The sequence below is a fragment of the Sinocyclocheilus grahami genome, unplaced genomic scaffold (genome assembly GCF_001515645.1).
Source record: "Sinocyclocheilus grahami isolate Dianchi unplaced genomic scaffold, SAMN03320097.WGS_v1.1 scaffold679.1, whole genome shotgun sequence".
In the NCBI taxonomy this organism is placed as follows: domain Eukaryota; kingdom Metazoa; phylum Chordata; class Actinopteri; order Cypriniformes; family Cyprinidae; genus Sinocyclocheilus; species Sinocyclocheilus grahami.
Window position 1 is genome coordinate 357,849 of NW_015505858.1, and position 18,361 is coordinate 376,209.

The window sequence follows — 18,361 nt, forward strand, 5'->3', positions numbered from 1 at the left end:
GTCTATTTTTCACCCACAGTATTGATTGTTTTTAATTAAAAAGTGATTTTTTTTATATTAATAATGAATAATGAAAAATGCTATCCAGTGTAATATGAGTTTAATGAACATATTTCTGGGATTGCTGTTGAGGACGAGTACTTGAACCTTACTGCTGAGGTTGTTTTTTGGAGTGTACATAAGACCAAAAGGTTGGGAAACACTAAATTAGTGCATTGAATGTGGCTGCAGGCATGTTTTTATTGCAGAATTAAGTTTGTTGCAGAAGTGTGATTGTGTCAATTTTGCCTTCTTAATTTGTGTATTGGTGTATGTGCGCCGCAGGTACAGCAGCAGCTCCAACAGGTGCCAGTCCAGCATGTGTATACTAACCAGGTGCAGTATGTGGAAGGAGGAGATGCTACCTACACCACCAGCACCATGTGAGTATTTATAGGAACCAACACTCAGCCCCAGCCCTGTGCACATGTGCAGGATCAGCTACAGGACTTCCTGAATTAACAGCTAGCTCTTTGTTACAGCCACTGTTAACCATGGGTTAGACAAAACTTCACACTTGTATTTTAAGAAAGGATTAGCACTGCTTGTAGAATATGAATATCAATTGTGCTGTCAAAAGATACACAGCATTTAACAAACTTGTGCTTGTTTAAAAACAGACAGCCAACTAGTGCTGTCAAACAATTAATCGCGATTAATTGCATCCAAAATAAAAGTTTGGTTTACATGATATATGTGCATGTACTGTATATATTTATTATGTGTATATAAATGCACACAGATGCATGTATATATTTAAGAAAAATAAGTTATGTTTATATATTAAATATATTTATATATAATATAAATGATATGAATATAAATGTATACATGTAAATATTTTCAAAATATATACTGTATATGTGTGAATTTATACATAATAAATATACACAGTACACTTGCATATATTATGTAAACAAAAAACTTTTATTTTGGATGTGATTAATCGCGATTAATCGTTTGACAGCACTACAGCTAACCATAAACTGTCATTAAATTAAAGCAATAAGCCCCAAGAATGCTCCGCGTCGTGCCTAACAACACCCCTTAGCTGTTATAAATTCACTGTAAACCACGGCTACACGGGGCTTATTGCTTTTATAAAACGGTTATTCCATATACTCAAATATTTATTGAGCAGCAAATCAGTATATTAGAAGAAGGATTTCTGAAGGATCATGTGACACTGAAGACTGGAGTAATGATGCTGAAAATTCAGCTGCGCATCACAGGAATACATTACAATTTAGGGCCAGTTTTATTAAACTGGGCAAATTAGCGCGAGAGTGCAATTCCAAAGCAGCGCCGATGGGAGGGGAATTTTCGGCGGGTGATTTACTAACAACACGCAAATTAAAGAACACAGAATTTCTCATTTACATATCGACCAACGCAATATACCAAGCGCAGTGCAAATTAGCATAGTTGCAAATAAAGAACTAAAGAAGCCACAGTACGCTGAAAAGAACCGCAGGACAAAAAATGAAGGGTTGCAAGAAGTTTTGATAGACCTGGTATTGCGTGACTCCTAGTTGGGGGTTCCAAGTCATCTTTTATTTCCTGAAGCAAATTAAATATAACATGGCTTGGCAAACGATATGTTTGGACAATGTGTTCTTCTTGCTTTCTAAATAAATGAATACGTGTGGAAAAAAAATCCTCTCCCTTCTACCACGCGCTCTCTGTTCTTTGCTGTGCCTCTCCAACAATAATTGCAGCCATTTCAAGCGCAAAATAGTTTAAGACATGCTTTTTTGGGCATTAAATAATGGCGCAAATACCAGTCATTTGACGAGTGTGAACGTTAGTAAAACGCATTGCATGATTTATTTGAACACTCTCCTCCCATAAATGCTGCGTCTGAAAGGGAAACTACTAGAAATGCATATTCAATAAGGTCAGGCGCAAAAATAACTGTCTACGCCTTTTCAGCGCTAATTCTTCACTGCGCGTCTTTAGTAAAACCTGACAGTACTATTTTAACGCCAAAAGATGGTGTGCGTCTTTATATGTTATTATAAATTATAATAATGTTTTATAATATTACTGTTTTACTGTATTTTTGATCAAATATATGAAAGCATGAGAGACTTCTTTCAAAAACATTAACAAATCTTACCGAACCCATACCTTTGAACATGTTTTTTGTCTCTGTAATATTCTTCAGAAAACCAGACAATATAAAATATTAAGTTATTTATTATTTATGCAAAAAAATATTTAGATAAGAAATATTAAAATCGTACTTATTAAAAAGGTTCTTGTGCTTAAATATGTTAATAATAGTTTTACCACAGGATTTGAAAAGTTTTAAATCTCAAAACTACTAATTACTAACCCAAGGTTACATATCAAAAGATTTAAATATGGAAAAAGACTGTTTGGAATTTTATTTGCAAAGTCTGAAAAGCCCAAGGTAGTAAAAGTTGTTCAAACTGAATACTATTGTGAATCCTAACCCTCTTCATTTTCTCCCAGTCGTTCCAGCAGTTTCCCGTACACAGAGACCCCTCTGTACACCCAGACCACTGCTGGACAGTACTATGAGACCACCCCTGCCTCTGGTTCTGAGGCCACGTCCCCCAGCACCCCTCTCACCGTCTCCGTGACCACAGGATCCTCTGGGGTGTCCATGTTTGTGGCGGGGACGGGGCAGATCGTGGCCAATCCTACGACGGCGGCAGTGGGTGGAGTCACAGCTGTAGTGGCAGCCACTGGGACGGCGTCGAACGGTTCTGGAAATTCCGGAGGCGAGGCTAACGGTAGCAGCGGGAGCTATGTGATTCAGGGAGGCTACATGCTGGCTGGCAGTGGGACTGGCAGCAGCGGAAACAGTCACGCTGGAGTAATGATGCTGAAAATTCAGCTGCGCATCACAGGAATACATTACAATTTAGGGCCAGTTTTATTAAACTGGGCAAATTAGCGCGAGAGTGCAATTCCAAAGCAGCGCCGATGGGAGGGGAATTTTCTGCGGGTGATTTACTAACAACACGCAAATTAAAGAACACAGAATTTCTCATTTACATATCGACCAACGCAATATACCAAGCGCAGTGCAAATTAGCATAGTTGCAAATAAAGAACTAAAGAAGCCACAGTACGCTGAAAAGAACCGCAGGACAAAAAATGAAGGGTTGCAAGAAGTTTTGATAGACCTGGTATTGCGTGACTCCTAGTTGGGGGTTCCAAGTCATCTTTTATTTCCTGAAGCAAATTAAATATAACATGGCTTGGCAAACGATATGTTTGGACAATGTGTTCTTCTTGCTTTCTAAATAAATGAATACGTGTGGGAAAAAATCCTCTCCCTTCTACCACGCGCTCTCTGTTCTTTGCTGTGCCTCTCCAACAATAATTGCAGCCATTTCAAGCGCAAAATAGTTTAAGACATGCTTTTTTGGGCGTTAAATAATGGCGCAAATACCAGTCATTTGACGAGTGTGAACGTTAGTAAAACGCATTGCATGATTTATTTGAACACTCTCCTCCCATAAATGCTGCGTCTGAAAGGGAAACTACTAGAAATGCATATTCAATAAGGTCAGGCGCAAAAATAACTGTCTACGCCTTTTCAGCGCTAATTCTTCACTGCGCGTCTTTAGTAAAACCTGACAGTACTATTTTAACGCCAAAAGACGGTGTGCGTCTTTATATGTTATTATAAATTATAATAATGTTTTATAATATTACTGTTTTACTGTATTTTTGATCAAATATATGAAAGCATGAGAGACTTCTTTCAAAAACATTAACAAATCTTACCGAACCCATACCTTTGAACATGTTTTTTGTCTCTGTAATATTCTTCAGAAAACCAGACAATATAAAATATTAAGTTATTTATTATTTATGCAAAAAAATATTTAGATAAGAAATATTAAAATCGTACTTATTAAAAAGGTTCTTGTGCTTAAATATGTTAATAATAGTTTTACCACAGGATTTGAAAAGTTTTAAATCTCAAAACTACTAATTACTAACCCAAGGTTACATATCAAAAGATTTAAATATGGAAAAAGACTGTTTGGAATTTTATTTGCAAAGTCTGAAAAGCCCAAGGTAGTAAAAGTTGTTCAAACTGAATACTATTGTGAATCCTAACCCTCTTCATTTTCTCCCAGTCGTTCCAGCAGTTTCCCGTACACAGAGACCCCTCTGTACACCCAGACCACTGCTGGACAGTACTATGAGACCACCCCTGCCTCTGGTTCTGAGGCCACGTCCCCCAGCACCCCTCTCACCGTCTCCGTGACCACAGGATCCTCTGGGGTGTCCATGTTTGTGGCGGGGACGGGGCAGATCGTGGCCAATCCTACGACGGCGGCAGTGGGTGGAGTCACAGCTGTAGTGGCAGCCACTGGGACGGCGGCGAATGGTTCTGGAGACTCCGGAGGCGAGGCTAACGGTAGCAGCGGGAGCTACGTGATTCAGGGCGGCTACATGCTGGCTGGTAGCGGGACTGGCAGCAGCGGAAACGGTCACGGTTATCTGCACCCCACCCGTGCCTCTCCAGCCACTGTGAGTATAAACGAAGGCGAGGACAATAGCGTGCCGTCGGCAGACAAAAAGGTATGAGGACAGCAGGGGCGGGGCTTAATCATCACTCATCGCCACCCCTCTTCCCGCCACCCAAATGAATTTAAACGCATGGTGATATCATTGCTCTGTTCCACATGTCAGAGAGCACAGTGATACTTCCAAGTCCAAATTGATTTAATTTTCAGTTTTATTCTATGAAGAAAAAGTCATCAGATTGACTTGTCGGATCAGCATGCCATTTCAATGATTACACATGTCCAGTTGACATGTAGCTTGTCAGTGGTGCTTGCTAAGGCTTTCACTGTGCTGTCGTATTCATTGCTGCAAACATTACAATTCAGTCATAACCATATTCATAATATCCATGAGAGACAGATGGCCTTGTGTTCAACGTTCTTATATGCAGCAGTTTTCCAGTTTTGCTGCACATTCTGTTATAAAATTATTTTAGTTAAGAATTGAGCCATTTTATTGATTTATTTGGGAAAAAATCCTCTCCCTTCTACCACGCGCTCTCTGTTCTTTGCTGTGCCTCTCCAACAATAATTGCAGCCATTTCAAGCGCAAAATAGTTTAAGACATGCTTTTTTGGGCATTAAATAATGGCGCAAATACCAGTCATTTGACGAGTGTGAACGTTAGTAAAACGCATTGCATGATTTATTTGAACACTCTCCTCCCATAAATGCTGCGTCTGAAAGGGAAACTACTAGAAATGCATATTCAATAAGGTCAGGCGCAAAAATAACTGTCTACGCCTTTTCAGCGCTAATTCTTCACTGCGCGTCTTTAGTAAAACCTGACAGTACTATTTTAACGCCAAAAGATGGTGTGCGTCTTTATATGTTATTATAAATTATAATAATGTTTTATAATATTACTGTTTTACTGTATTTTTGATCAAATATATGAAAGCATGAGAGACTTCTTTCAAAAACATTAACAAATCTTACCGAACCCATACCTTTGAACATGTTTTTTGTCTCTGTAATATTCTTCAGAAAACCAGACAATATAAAATATTAAGTTATTTATTATTTATGCAAAAAAATATTTAGATAAGAAATATTAAAATCGTACTTATTAAAAAGGTTCTTGTGCTTAAATATGTTAATAATAGTTTTACCACAGGATTTGAAAAGTTTTAAATCTCAAAACTACTAATTACTAACCCAAGGTTACATATCAAAAGATTTAAATATGGAAAAAGACTGTTTGGAATTTTATTTGCAAAGTCTGAAAAGCCCAAGGTAGTAAAAGTTGTTCAAACTGAATACTATTGTGAATCCTAACCCTCTTCATTTTCTCCCAGTCGTTCCAGCAGTTTCCCGTACACAGAGACCCCTCTGTACACCCAGACCACTGCTGGACAGTACTATGAGACCACCCCTGCCTCTGGTTCTGAGGCCACGTCCCCCGGCACCCCTCTCACTGTCTCCGTGACCACAGGATCCCCCGGGGTATCCATGTTTGTGGCGGGGACGGGGCAGATTGTGGCCAATCCCACGACGGCGGCAGGGGGCGGAGTCACAGCTGTAGTGGCAGCCACTGGGACGGCGTCGAACGGTTCTGGAAATTCCGGAGGCGAGGCTAACGGTAGCAGCGGGAGCTATGTGATTCAGGGAGGCTACATGCTGGCTGGCAGTGGGACCGGCAGCAGCGGAAACAGTCACGGTTATCCGCACCCCACTCGTGCCTCTCCAGCCACCGTGAGTATAAACGAAGGCGAGGACAATAGCGTGCCGTCGGCAGACAAAAAGGTATGACGACAGCAGGGGCGGGGCTTAATCGTCACTCATCGCCACTCACAGAGTCCCCTCTCTTCCCGCCACCCAAATGAACTTGAACGCATGGTGATCTCATTGCTCCGTTCCACATGCCAGAGAGCACAGTGATACTTCCAAGTCCAAATTGATTTCATTTTCAGTTTTATTCTATGAAGAAAAAGTCATCAGATTGACTTGTCGGATCAGCATGCCATTTCAATGATTACACATGTCCAGTTGACATGTAGCTTGTCAGTGGTGCTTGCTAAGGCTTTCACTGTGCTGTCGTATTCATTGCTGCAAACATTACAATTCAGTCATAACCATATTCATAATATCCATGAGAGACAGATGGCCTTGTGTTCAACGTTCTTATATGCAGCAGTTTTCCAGTTTTGCTGCACATTCTGTTATAAAATTATTTTAGTTAAGAATTGAGCCATTTTATTGATTTATCGTTTCATTGCATACTAGTCTTGTATGCCACGGCACGCAGAAACAGTTGTCGAGAGGCATACAGAGCTGTGCAAAAGTGTTTGCCCCCGTCTGGTTTTCTGTATTTTTGCATGTTTAGACACTGAATGTCATCAGATTTACAACCAAAACATGGGGATGCATACCATTCAAGAGTCTGTAAAATGTGTGTTTGTTATGCTATGTTTCTTTAAATACTAGAAATGAATTAGTTATTAAATTAATAGAAATTAATACTTTTATTCAGCAAGGATGCATTAAATTAATCAAAAGTAACAGTAAAAAACATTTATAGTGTTACAAAAGATTTCCGTTTCAAATAAAACTATTTTCTATTCATCTAAAAATGTAAAAATATATTCAAATGTAAAATATTTATTTTAAATTATAATATTACAATAATACTGTTTTTACTGTATTTACAATCAAATACATGTAGCCTTACTGAGCATAAGAGACTTCTTTCAAAAACATGAAAAAATCTGGCCCCAAAACTGTTGACTGTTGGTATGTTATTTTTCTACTGAACAGTTCTGCTTTTGATTCATCTGTCGGCGCACTACTTCACACTTTAATTATTGTACAACTGAAACCTTGAACTCCAAAGAAATGAAAGACCAGAAACTTTGTTCCTCTTTTACCACCAGACTATATGCTAACACAATCATTCATACAAAAACAAAACTAATATAAAATGTGCACAAACTCAGAAATTCAGACAAAAGACCTATTCACAGCACTGTATGCTTTCATGAAACATTTCAGGTCTGAAACATCTGCTTCTTATCATCCAATCAACTCTTATCTCATCAATATTGTTTTCCACTTGAATATTTTTTACTTCAAAATGAACTAAAATGGGGTTAGTGAATGTAGTTTACTGTTGACTTTAAATGAATTACACTATGCATGAGTGTGTAATTACAGTCTGCATGCAAAAGCATATGCACGGGTTTGCATTTGGTTGTTTGTGTGTTGTTTGTCTTAGGACATCTTTTAGCCTGGGCTCTATGTCTGAGTGTGTGTGTGTGGCTGTGTGTGTGTCTTATCCCGGCAGCTGTCCTCTGGCCCTCAGGTGCAGTGGTTGTTGGATAATTATGAGACAGTGGAAGGGGTGAGTTTGCCCCGGTCTACTCTCTACTGCCACTACCTGCTGCACTGTCAGGAGCAAAAGCTGGAACCCGTCAACGCGGCGTCCTTTGGAAAACTCATCCGCTCTGTGTTCATGGGGTTGAGGACCAGACGCCTGGGCACACGGTGAGAGGAATCAGGTCACATGACATACTTTTATTTTAGTGAATCAATTCATTCAGAGAATTTGCACCCCCCCCCCCCCCAAAAAAGCTAAAATTACATGTATTTAAGCTCTATTTTTACCTACGTTAAGTAATTTCATTTATTATATGTTCAAATCAGATCAACTGAATCAATTAAAAATGTTGGTTCATAAGAACGGTTCACTCACAAAAGTCACACTAAATTAATATGGCATAGGTCACCTTTCAAAAGTTTGGGTTCAGTAAGACTTTAAAAAAAATGTATTTATACTTTTATTCTGAAAGTAACTGATCAAAGGTGACAGTAAACACCGTTATAACACATTTCTATTTTAAATAAATGCTTTTTTAAAATAATTTTATATTCCAAAGAATCCTAAAAAAAGTATCATGGTTTCCACAAAAATATTAAACAGAAATAATGCCTTCCAAAATAATACTATTGGCTCTTGAGCAGCATATTAGAATGATTTCTGATGGATCATGTGACACTGACTGAAGACTGGAGTAATGATATTGAAAACACACACACATATATATATATATATATATATATATTTAGTGCTTCATTAAATTATATTGTATTTAAATACATTTTATTATATTATTGTTTTTCAAGTGTAGTTTTGATCAAATAAATGCAGCCTTGGTTAGCATAAAAAATAAAAAAATCTTTAGAAAAATCTACTGACTCCAAATTTTTGAATGGAGATGTGTTTGAGAGTCGCGCATATGTGGTTAGAAGCCTCCATGATCCTCTGGTTCAGGTCACGCAGGTGCACTGAAGCTTTGGTGTGTTTGTTCCAGAGGGAATTCCAAATATCATTACTATGGACTGCGGATCAAAGCGAACTCATCTCTGCTCCGTCTGATGGAGGACCAGCAACACCTGGCCATGAGGCAGCAGCCCTTCTCCCAGAAACAGAGGTGGACACACGTGCTCTCTTTCATACCTTGCTATCGGTCTCTCTGGTTCCTGTGTTTCTCAGTCTGGTTCTGTCTCCCTGAAGGCTGAAGCCGGTACAGAAGGTGGAGGGAATCACTAACGGAATGTCGTCAGGATCCGGACAGCAGCAGCAACAGAGCTCGGGTCTGTCGGACATCAGCACCCAGGTCCAGCAGTACCAGCAGTTTCTAGGTGAGTCGTGACATCAGTGTGAAGTGTGAACCTTTAATGTCAGAAGCGTAAACTGAAATGCATGTAAAAGTGGTGCTAATCCCGCTTCTAAGTTACAAATGTGAAACGTCCCTTTACCTGGGGGTTTAAAGCGGAGGTTCGAATGACCCATAACCCAGGGTTAAACGTGTAAAAAGCCCTCACATGGATTTTTACAACAAATCATTATATTGTTATCATTGCTGTTTAGATGCGTCTCGAGCTCTCCCGGAATTCCCTGATGTTGACCTGCAGGGTAGAGCTTTACCAGAGGGCATTGAGCTGGAACATCTTAAAAGCTTTCAGTTGCTCTACAGAGAACACTGCGAAGTGAGTCTTCTCTCTTCTCTGTTTGAAACCAGAGATTGATTGTCGACGTCACTGTGAATATCTGTGTAAAAGCTAAATATCTTTTCGAATTGATTTTTAGTGATGTTGTGTTTTTCTTAAGGCCATTCTGGATGTGATGGTCAACCTTCAGTTCCCTTTGGTGGAGACTCTTTGGAAAACGTTTTGGAGGTTCAGTGAAAGTCAGGCAGGAGACTCGGCAACACTAGCTGTGTAAGTTTGCTTCTCAGCACAACAAAATCCAACACTACATGTCAAGGTTTTCACAGTTTTGCCTGCTTTCAGGAGGATTTTTATCAAGATGGTTCTCGGGTGGTTCTTCTGAGCAAGGGTGGTATAGAGAAATATGAAATAATTGTCAGAAAATATAAAAAATGTTTTGTTGAATGTAACAGTTTATTGAACATTTAGACAAAATATGAAAATTTAAGAAATCTAACAAAAAAAAAAGTGTTTTTTGTTGAGTATCACAATTAGGGCCCTATGAAATCCGTTTTATTATTTCCCCAAATTCCATTTTATTTTCAAATTCAATTGTTTCCATTTTAAATGTTCTGGATTCTGTTTGCTTTCCATTTAAGGTTTTCCAGACTCTGTTTTAATGTTAAATGAAATTTTATTCATCAAAAAGCATGTCAAATTAATTGAAATCATGAAACGTACAATATTAAAGAGAAATTTATTAAAAGTTTAGCAAAAAAAGAATTTTTAATGCCCTAAGTATGTTTTATTTTTTTCTTCAGTTCTGTTTTATTTATTTTTTTATAAAATTCAGTTTTCAATATATTTTTCTGGATTGTATTTGAATGGTTTCATTAAATATTAATAATCGAAAGCATCTCTAATTAATTTATTTTATTAAAAAATTATTTATTATTATTATTGTATTTATTTATTTATTTTTGCCGAAATACTGTGTTGTGTATTTAAATTTTTCTGCTAAATAAATTTAGACTAAAAATGTTCTCGTAAATATTCCTTTAAAAATAATGTTTTAATAAAATAAAATGCTCATGAAGTGAGATTGTAGAAATTATGTTCATGTACTCATATATTGAGGCGGCAGAGGCTGAAAACACAGCGAGCGTTACGCACGCTTCAGTATGTGTGTTCTTAACGAAACCGCGCGTCTGCGCCATTCATTCACACAGAGACACGCAAAACATTAAGGATTCATATTTACATTTTTTTTTGTGGCTTAATATTTACAGACACTAATCCATATCTTGTTTTGATATAACAGTACTGACTTACTTTTGATATATCCTTCCAAAATTTGCCAAATTCCGTGACATTCTGCGTTATAAAGTAAATTACGTTTTATGACTGGATTCCGCGATTCCGTCCGTGTTGTCCACATCGTGGAAATCATAGGGCCCTACACAATTGACATTAGATGAATTTCTGAAAGACTGTAATGTTTAATAATTGAGACCTTTATAACAGTATAGCAGACTACTTACACAAAATGCATATACGTAAATATCAGTTGTCACTCTAAATCTTCCGATAAGATGATATTTAAACGCCTAGTGTTATGATCAAAGCTCTGTTGTTTTTAGTTTAACATATAATGCAATGCAACATTCCTCAAAAGTAGGGTTGGGTATCGAAAACCGGTTCCATTTTAGAACCGGTTCCAAATTTCCAAGAACCGGGTATTCGATAAGACGCGTGCATTTCGATTCTGCTTAACGATTCATGCGTTTGCATTTTAATGTGATTAAAAACGATTTAAGTGCAGGAACGGAAAGAACTTGCGCCCTGTTTGCGTGCAGCGCACATGAAGTGCAAGCGCGAGCACAGAGAACAGAGGTCGCGGTACGGGTTCCCGGTTTGTGTCAGTTCTCGAACCGTTCCGTGTATTTCCACTGTAGAAAAGGTTGTTCCGGGCCGAAACTGACTTCTTTCATATTTGTCAACCAATATGCAGAAAACTATGTCAGTATATCATCATAAACACAGCCGTTTTTGTCTTACGTGAACGTAAACAGATGAGAAAGAAAACACGCATGTACAGTATTTTTAGATCTGCTTGCGTTCGGTGTTAAAGAGACAGCAGCCTAATAAACGCTCTGCCTGTCATTAATGTTATTCAAAGAACAAAGAAAATCATTCACTGATCTTGACTGAATATATTTAATAACTTTAATTGATTAATCTCCATTTTATTTATGAAAAGAAAACTGTGCAGTGTTTTTAAACTTTTAATTACAGTTTCTGTACCTGAAATTTTGTTCAGTTGTATTTATTTATGATATTGCTAATTGATTTGTTTGTTCCTATCTTATTACTGACTGTTTACTTGTCTTTAATACTTTCATATTTTAAATGTATATTAATCTAGTTGTTTTTGCTGGGGTATTTTTTTTAAAGCATAGGCAAAATTCCTCTTGCAGTGTTCTGTAGGCTGCTGATTTTTACTCGTGATTTTTACAGAATGCCTTGTAAAAAGACAGAATAAATGTTTGACATCTAAATGTTTGACTTATTTTTTTTATATTGGATTTTTTATCTTATTGGAATCGAAACTAGGAATGGATAAGAATCGGAATCGATAAGCAGAATCGGAATCGGAATCGATAAAATTCAAACGATACCCAACCCTACTCAAAAGCCTGATGGATTATATTTGGTACTCACATTGTAACACCATTTTTCTAGAAAATGGTGTGTGGATAATCACTAAGTCGCTTCAGTCCAGAAAGTGTTCATCTTGCAATATTACTAACAAAATGTAAGTTATTATGTTTACTTTATAAAAAAAGATTTCACAGCAAAAAGACATGTGTACCATGCCCTGAAGTTGGATGTTTTTAGAATGAGAATAATAAAGTATAAACTATCAGTCAGACAGCAGCTTTGTAGCTGGTTTTTCATTAGTTGCACACAATCATGTTCAAAATGTAGAGACCTTATAAATTTGCATATCAGATATGATACAGTAGGCTTTATAGGGTTAATAAATAATAAGACAAACTTTTTTATTTTTTTTTTGTGGCTATCTTAGGCATGACGAGTCTGAGAAGAGGCTGCCCAAGTCATGTTTGGTGCTGCTCTGTAAATATGATCCAGTGCTTCGCTGGAGTCGTGACTGCGACAACACACTGTACCAGGGCCTGGTGGAGATGCTCATCCCAGACGTTCTGAGACCTATTCCCAGTGAGTTCTCTCAATACAGATTCACTTATTACTATGCAGCCGTATGTGCCAGAGCTGGTGGTGATCCATCAGGTGAGTCACATTTTGCCTGGAGTGGCCTATTTTTACTCCCATTGACATTCGCCAATTTGGATGTGGGTCGACATTCAGGCTGCCAGGGCACCAATTACAGGCGAATCGTCTACTGCCACACAACATCATATATTTTTCTGAAGTATCTTAATTCTTTCTTCAGGTGCCTTAACACAAGCCATCCGAAACTTTGCGAAAAGTCTTGAGAGCTGGCTGACTAATGCCATGATGAACATTCCTGAAGAGATGGTTCGTGTGAAGGTCAGTGATCGCGACAAAGTTATAATATTTAGTAACGAATAGCTCACCCAAAAATGAAAGTTTGCTGAAAATGTACTCACCCACTGAACATTCAAGATGTAGATGAGTTCGTTTCTTCGTCAGAACAGATTTGGAGAAATGTATCATTGCATCACTTGCTCATCAGTGGATCCTCTGCAGTGAATGGGTGCCGTCAAAATGAGAGTCCAAACAGCTGATAAAACCATCACAATAATCCACAACAACGGTTTCCGCAAAAATATTAAGCTGCACAGCTGTTTATTGATCAATAAATCAATGTATTAGAAGAAGGATCATGTGACACAAATTCAGCTTTGCCATCGCAAGGATAAATTACATTTTAAAAATAACTAAATTATTCGAAAAAAAGAAAATAAATCTTACTACCCTAAACTTTTGAACGGTAGTGTACGCCTTATTTGCTTTCATTACATTTGACTTTTTTACAATATAGTTGCATCATACCAGCCACCTTTCACCTCTGGTATTTCCTACATTAGTCAACCACTACAGTCAATACCACAAAACTCCTGTTTTATGAATGACTAATGATAGTTAGTGCTGACAGGAAGATAAAATAGTGTGCTTGTGACACAGGGTTTAAAAGGGGGTTTAGGAGGGTTTAAAAGTGTTTGAAGACTTAAAACCTTTCCCTAATGAATTTAGTTTGGGGAAAATGCAAAGGTCACATCATCTGCATTAAGACATTTCCTTTTTACTCGTTTAAATGGTCTTTAATAGCAAAACAAAATCCCTAAATACTACAATACATTAAACATTAGATAATTACATTTTAGAATATTAAAGGGGTCATGACATGGATTTTTTATTTTTATTTTAACATGTTCCTTGAGGTTTACTTATAATGATAATATAGTTTTTTGCACAAAAAAACAAATAAATCTGTGGAAAAAAAATTTTTTTCAGCCCTCATTCTGACCCTCTGTCTAAAAACTACCTGTTTTAAGGCCTCTCAGTAATCGGCCACTGTTAAAATTGGCTAGCGTCATTGCATAGGAAACAGTATCAACCATAGATATATATACGTAGATGCCTCATAAGCGATTGTTTCTGTGGGCCGCTATACGTATGCAGTCCGCCATATTCTAACGGTCAACTTGACGTCATTCACCATAGTAATCACTGAATATTCGAAAGATGCCACAATCCTGCACAGAACGGCTCAACGGCTCTGTGAGAACCTACAGTATGGTGAATGACGTCAAGTTGACCGTTCCAAGATGGCGGCCGCATCTATGTGCCTGGAGCAAGGGGCAACCTCCCGCTCTCTCTCGTGAAGCCAAAATGGAAGTGACTTAAACTGTAATTTGTCAACTGGCCGCTAGAGGCTGGCTGCAAATAGGAGTCAATCCCATAGACTCCCTATGTTAAAATGCCCAACTTTACAGCAGAAAAAACATGTTTACAGCCTGGTACAAAAGATGATTTTGGTCTATATAGCTAATTTTGCCCTTCATGACAACTGTGACATAACTCATCCGTTTAATTGGTCTTTATTTAGGTGACGTCTGCAAGTGCGTTTGCTCAGACCCTGCGCAGATACACCTCTCTAAACCACCTGGCCCAAGCAGCTCGTGCCGTACTACAAAACACAGCACAGATCAACCAGATGCTCAGCGACCTCAACAGAGTGGATTTTGCCAATGTGCAGGTGTGTGTGACTGGCAGGGGTGGATCTAGAAAATAATTTTTAGGGTGGCTTGGGGTCTATGAGGGGTGGCAACACCAAAGCAAGCCCCCATGCATAGTTTTTGGGGATTTATGGTCTGACATACACAGTTGTGTTCACAAATATTGTATTACCATTAAGTAATCATCTATACTGTTTAAAATGTAAAATAAATAACAACATTTCAATATTCATCATGGCACCAAGTCGATTCACAATATAAAAAACTTCAACCGGTTATAAATGTTTCTGAGCTTGTATCAGACAAAGAAGACATGCGGTTCTATTAAAATTACATAGGCTACTTAGATGGTATAATCACGTTTAGTGCAAGTTTAAGAGCAACAAAAACTTTTGAATTTCCTAACATTAGAAAGAAATATAATAATATCAAAGCACTGAAACTGTTTGATTTTCTGTTATTAACAGAGGTGGGAATGTCTGTAATCACCCAGAACAAACTATATCAAACATATACTCTAGCAACACCCCAGCAACTGCATAACAAGAGCCTAGCAACCACCCAGAATATCCTAGCAACCAGCTAGCAACACTTTAGTAAACATCTAGAACAGCTAACCGACCAAACCATTTACGTTTTTAAACAAGACTTTAATACAAGCCAGCATAAATTTGTCTTTCAAACTTTTCAATCTAGTTTTTAGTTTATTCAACTGCTTACACACATTTTCAAAACTTTGCCTCTTTTTTTGTTATTAACAGAGGTGGGAATGTCTGTAATCACCCAGAACAAACTCTATCAAACATATACTCTAGCAACACCCCAGCAACTGCATAACAAGAGCCTAGCAACCACCCAGAATATCCTAGCAACCAGCTAGCAACACTTTAGCAAACATCTAGAACAGCTAACCGACCAAACCATTTACGTTTTTAAACAAGACTTTAATACAAGCCAGCATAAATTTGTCTTTCAAACTTTTCAATCTAGTTTTTAGTTTATTCAACTGCTTACACACATTTTCAAAACTTTGCCTCTTTTTTCAAAACTTCAAAAATCCAAGAATTGCACACACAAAATGCAAAATGCCTCACATCTCTTGCAAAACGAAGCACTGCATTCAAAATATCATCTCAAAAGCAAACATTTGCAAACACCTTTGCCATAATATTAATTCCTCTTAATTCCAGATTTTTGTGTGTTAAATAGAGAATTGTGTGTTGTGTTTTGCAAAAAGTGTTTTATGAAATTGAAAACTGAGTCAAAGGACGAGAATTAGCATATGGTTTTGCAGATTTGGTGTGTGGTTCTGGTGTTTGTGTCAGGTTTCAGAAACTGTGTGACAAGTAAAGATTTTGTGTGTAAGCAGTTGAAAAAAACTGTAAATGCTTACACACAATTCAAATACACAGATGACTTTCCTGCCCAGTGAACACTGAGATCAATAACACTGTAACAAAAAAACTCTTACTAGGATTCAGGAATTATTTTTGTAGCTCAATGTCTATCACAGTATATATAAATTAAATTACAGATACAGATGTTTGATAGTTTTCATTTTACTACTGTAAAGTAATCTTGTAGTAAATGAAAAGCACTAGAAAAGTTCAAATACCAAAGAATTGTATGAACTCAGTATGCACCACAATACAGTACAGTAAAATTTAGGGCTGCACGATAAGCCGTTGTTCACTGATGAGCTGCGCAAAAAATCGCGCAAATATGATGGTTTTGCGCAGCTCGTCAGTGAACAACGGCTCTGTGTAGTTAATGCTGCTCAATGTGAAAGCACGCACGTGATGGAGATTTAGCGCTGATTACAGATCCAGCTTTCTGACAAGATGCGCATTAAATATCGCATGCGATTTATCGTGCAGCCCTAGTAAAAATACAATTTAAAAAAAGTAAATTTAGTGTCCTCTGCACATTTCGCCAAATTTCATATAGCACTATAGCAGTTTCTTGGTCTCCTGACACAAGATTAGCTATATCTCTAGGCAGTCATTTCTCAGTTCTGCAACAATGCAGTACATATAAAAAATGGTTACAAATACAATTTGGCAGTCACATGCTGTGGTGTACAACATGTGCTACAGTTTACTGTACATATAGAATAGTGAATTATCCATTGTCTAATGTCTATCTCAGACATATCCGGATGGGATTAAATTTCTCAGAGGACTTCGGAGTTAGCTGAGAAGCAGTAATTATCTGATTCACGAACAAATATAAAAACAATTCGTTAGCAGTGAACAGGGGTTTGTGGTTTTGACTCCGGTTCAAAAGAGTCATTTGTTAATGAAGCCGACTACACTGGCACACTGCGTGCGTGTGCAACCAGTGTGCACAGTTTATTGAACGTGTTTTTTGCCATTATTTTGTGTATTCTGTCATCACCGCGGCTGAAAAGTAGCACATGAAACACTACTTACATTTATATTTTATTCTGTGATAATTCTGGGGTGGCACAGCTTTTTCTTAGGGTGACAGTTACCACCCCGTGCCACCCCGGTAGATCCGCCCCTGGTGACTGGACAAATCCCTCATGTTCCCAGGCAAATTTGAGGCTGAACACTGTATTTACAAGGGCTGAACTAGAGCTTTCATCTGTCACCATCTGAGATGAACTCACTTTTTGGCATGCAAGTAGGTGTTTGTGGTCTATCTAGCTGTCAGGGAAACGGAAACATGAGTGTTTAGCATAACATGCAATTTGTTTCCTTAAAAGTCATTTAAAAATGGTTTACGCTGTCAGTAGTCATTTATTCGATGATTTTATCGTCCCAGAAATTAAAATTCTTTCGTTTACTCACCCTCATGTTGTTCAGACATGTATGATTTTTTTCTGCACAACATAAAAGAAGATATTTTGAAGAATATTGGTAACCAAATAATTTCTATTCCCATTGATTTCCATTGTATGGTCAAAAAATACAATGAAAGTCGATGGGAACTGAAACTGTTTGGGTACCAATGTTCTTCAAAATATATTTTTTCATGTTCCATAGAAAAAAGGAAGTCATGCAGGTTTGGAAAAGCATGGGGGTGAATAATGATAAAATGATTGAGTATTTTATGAGTCCTGGGTAAGGTGTCTTTGTTTTTAGATCAACCCTTGTGGGATTCAAAACATTTTTGGTTACAATTTGGTCATAGCTTTACGCCATACCAAAAAGGGAAATAGCTAAAAAATGTATCAATGATGTAATGTTTCATATCATTCGGTATCGATAATTATTGACATTTTTTTATAACCTTTTTTAAAACAAAGAGCAATAGAAATTATTTTTTTAATTTAACCACTGTATTTTTAAATTAACCCAATTTATTGAGACAAACAACAAATATTTTTTTTGTTTTAACAGTCAAACACACGATAAAAATTAAACAAATATCTCATTTCTAATGTTTTATATGCAGATGAAATAGGTTTTATGGAAACTTTTGGCTTGTCTCCCGAGGCCACAGGAGGGCGCAATGAGCAAAATAATGCAGCACATAATGTCAACGCATGGAAATAACTGTCTATACAAAACGTGCATTACGTCTAAATTAACTCATATAAATCAAATATAATTTCGTAAATTGCAT

At 37.4% G+C, this 18,361-nt stretch overlaps 1 protein-coding gene across 1 annotated transcript in view; it reads left to right on the forward strand.

Annotated features, from left to right (window-relative positions):
* The window catches only part of LOC107559242 (MHC class II regulatory factor RFX1-like), a 37,384-nt gene that overhangs the window by 12,333 nt on the left and 6,690 nt on the right, over positions 1-18,361 (forward strand). The window contains exons 6-14 of the mRNA XM_016242989.1: positions 5,894-6,290; positions 7,879-8,078; positions 8,906-9,025; positions 9,109-9,236; positions 9,466-9,584; positions 9,706-9,815; positions 12,613-12,764; positions 13,000-13,097; positions 14,641-14,790. Of these exons, the coding sequence (XP_016098475.1) occupies positions 5,894-6,290; positions 7,879-8,078; positions 8,906-9,025; positions 9,109-9,236; positions 9,466-9,584; positions 9,706-9,815; positions 12,613-12,764; positions 13,000-13,097; positions 14,641-14,790 (1,474 nt within the window). The remainder of the gene's footprint in view (positions 1-5,893; positions 6,291-7,878; positions 8,079-8,905; positions 9,026-9,108; positions 9,237-9,465; positions 9,585-9,705; positions 9,816-12,612; positions 12,765-12,999; positions 13,098-14,640; positions 14,791-18,361) is intronic.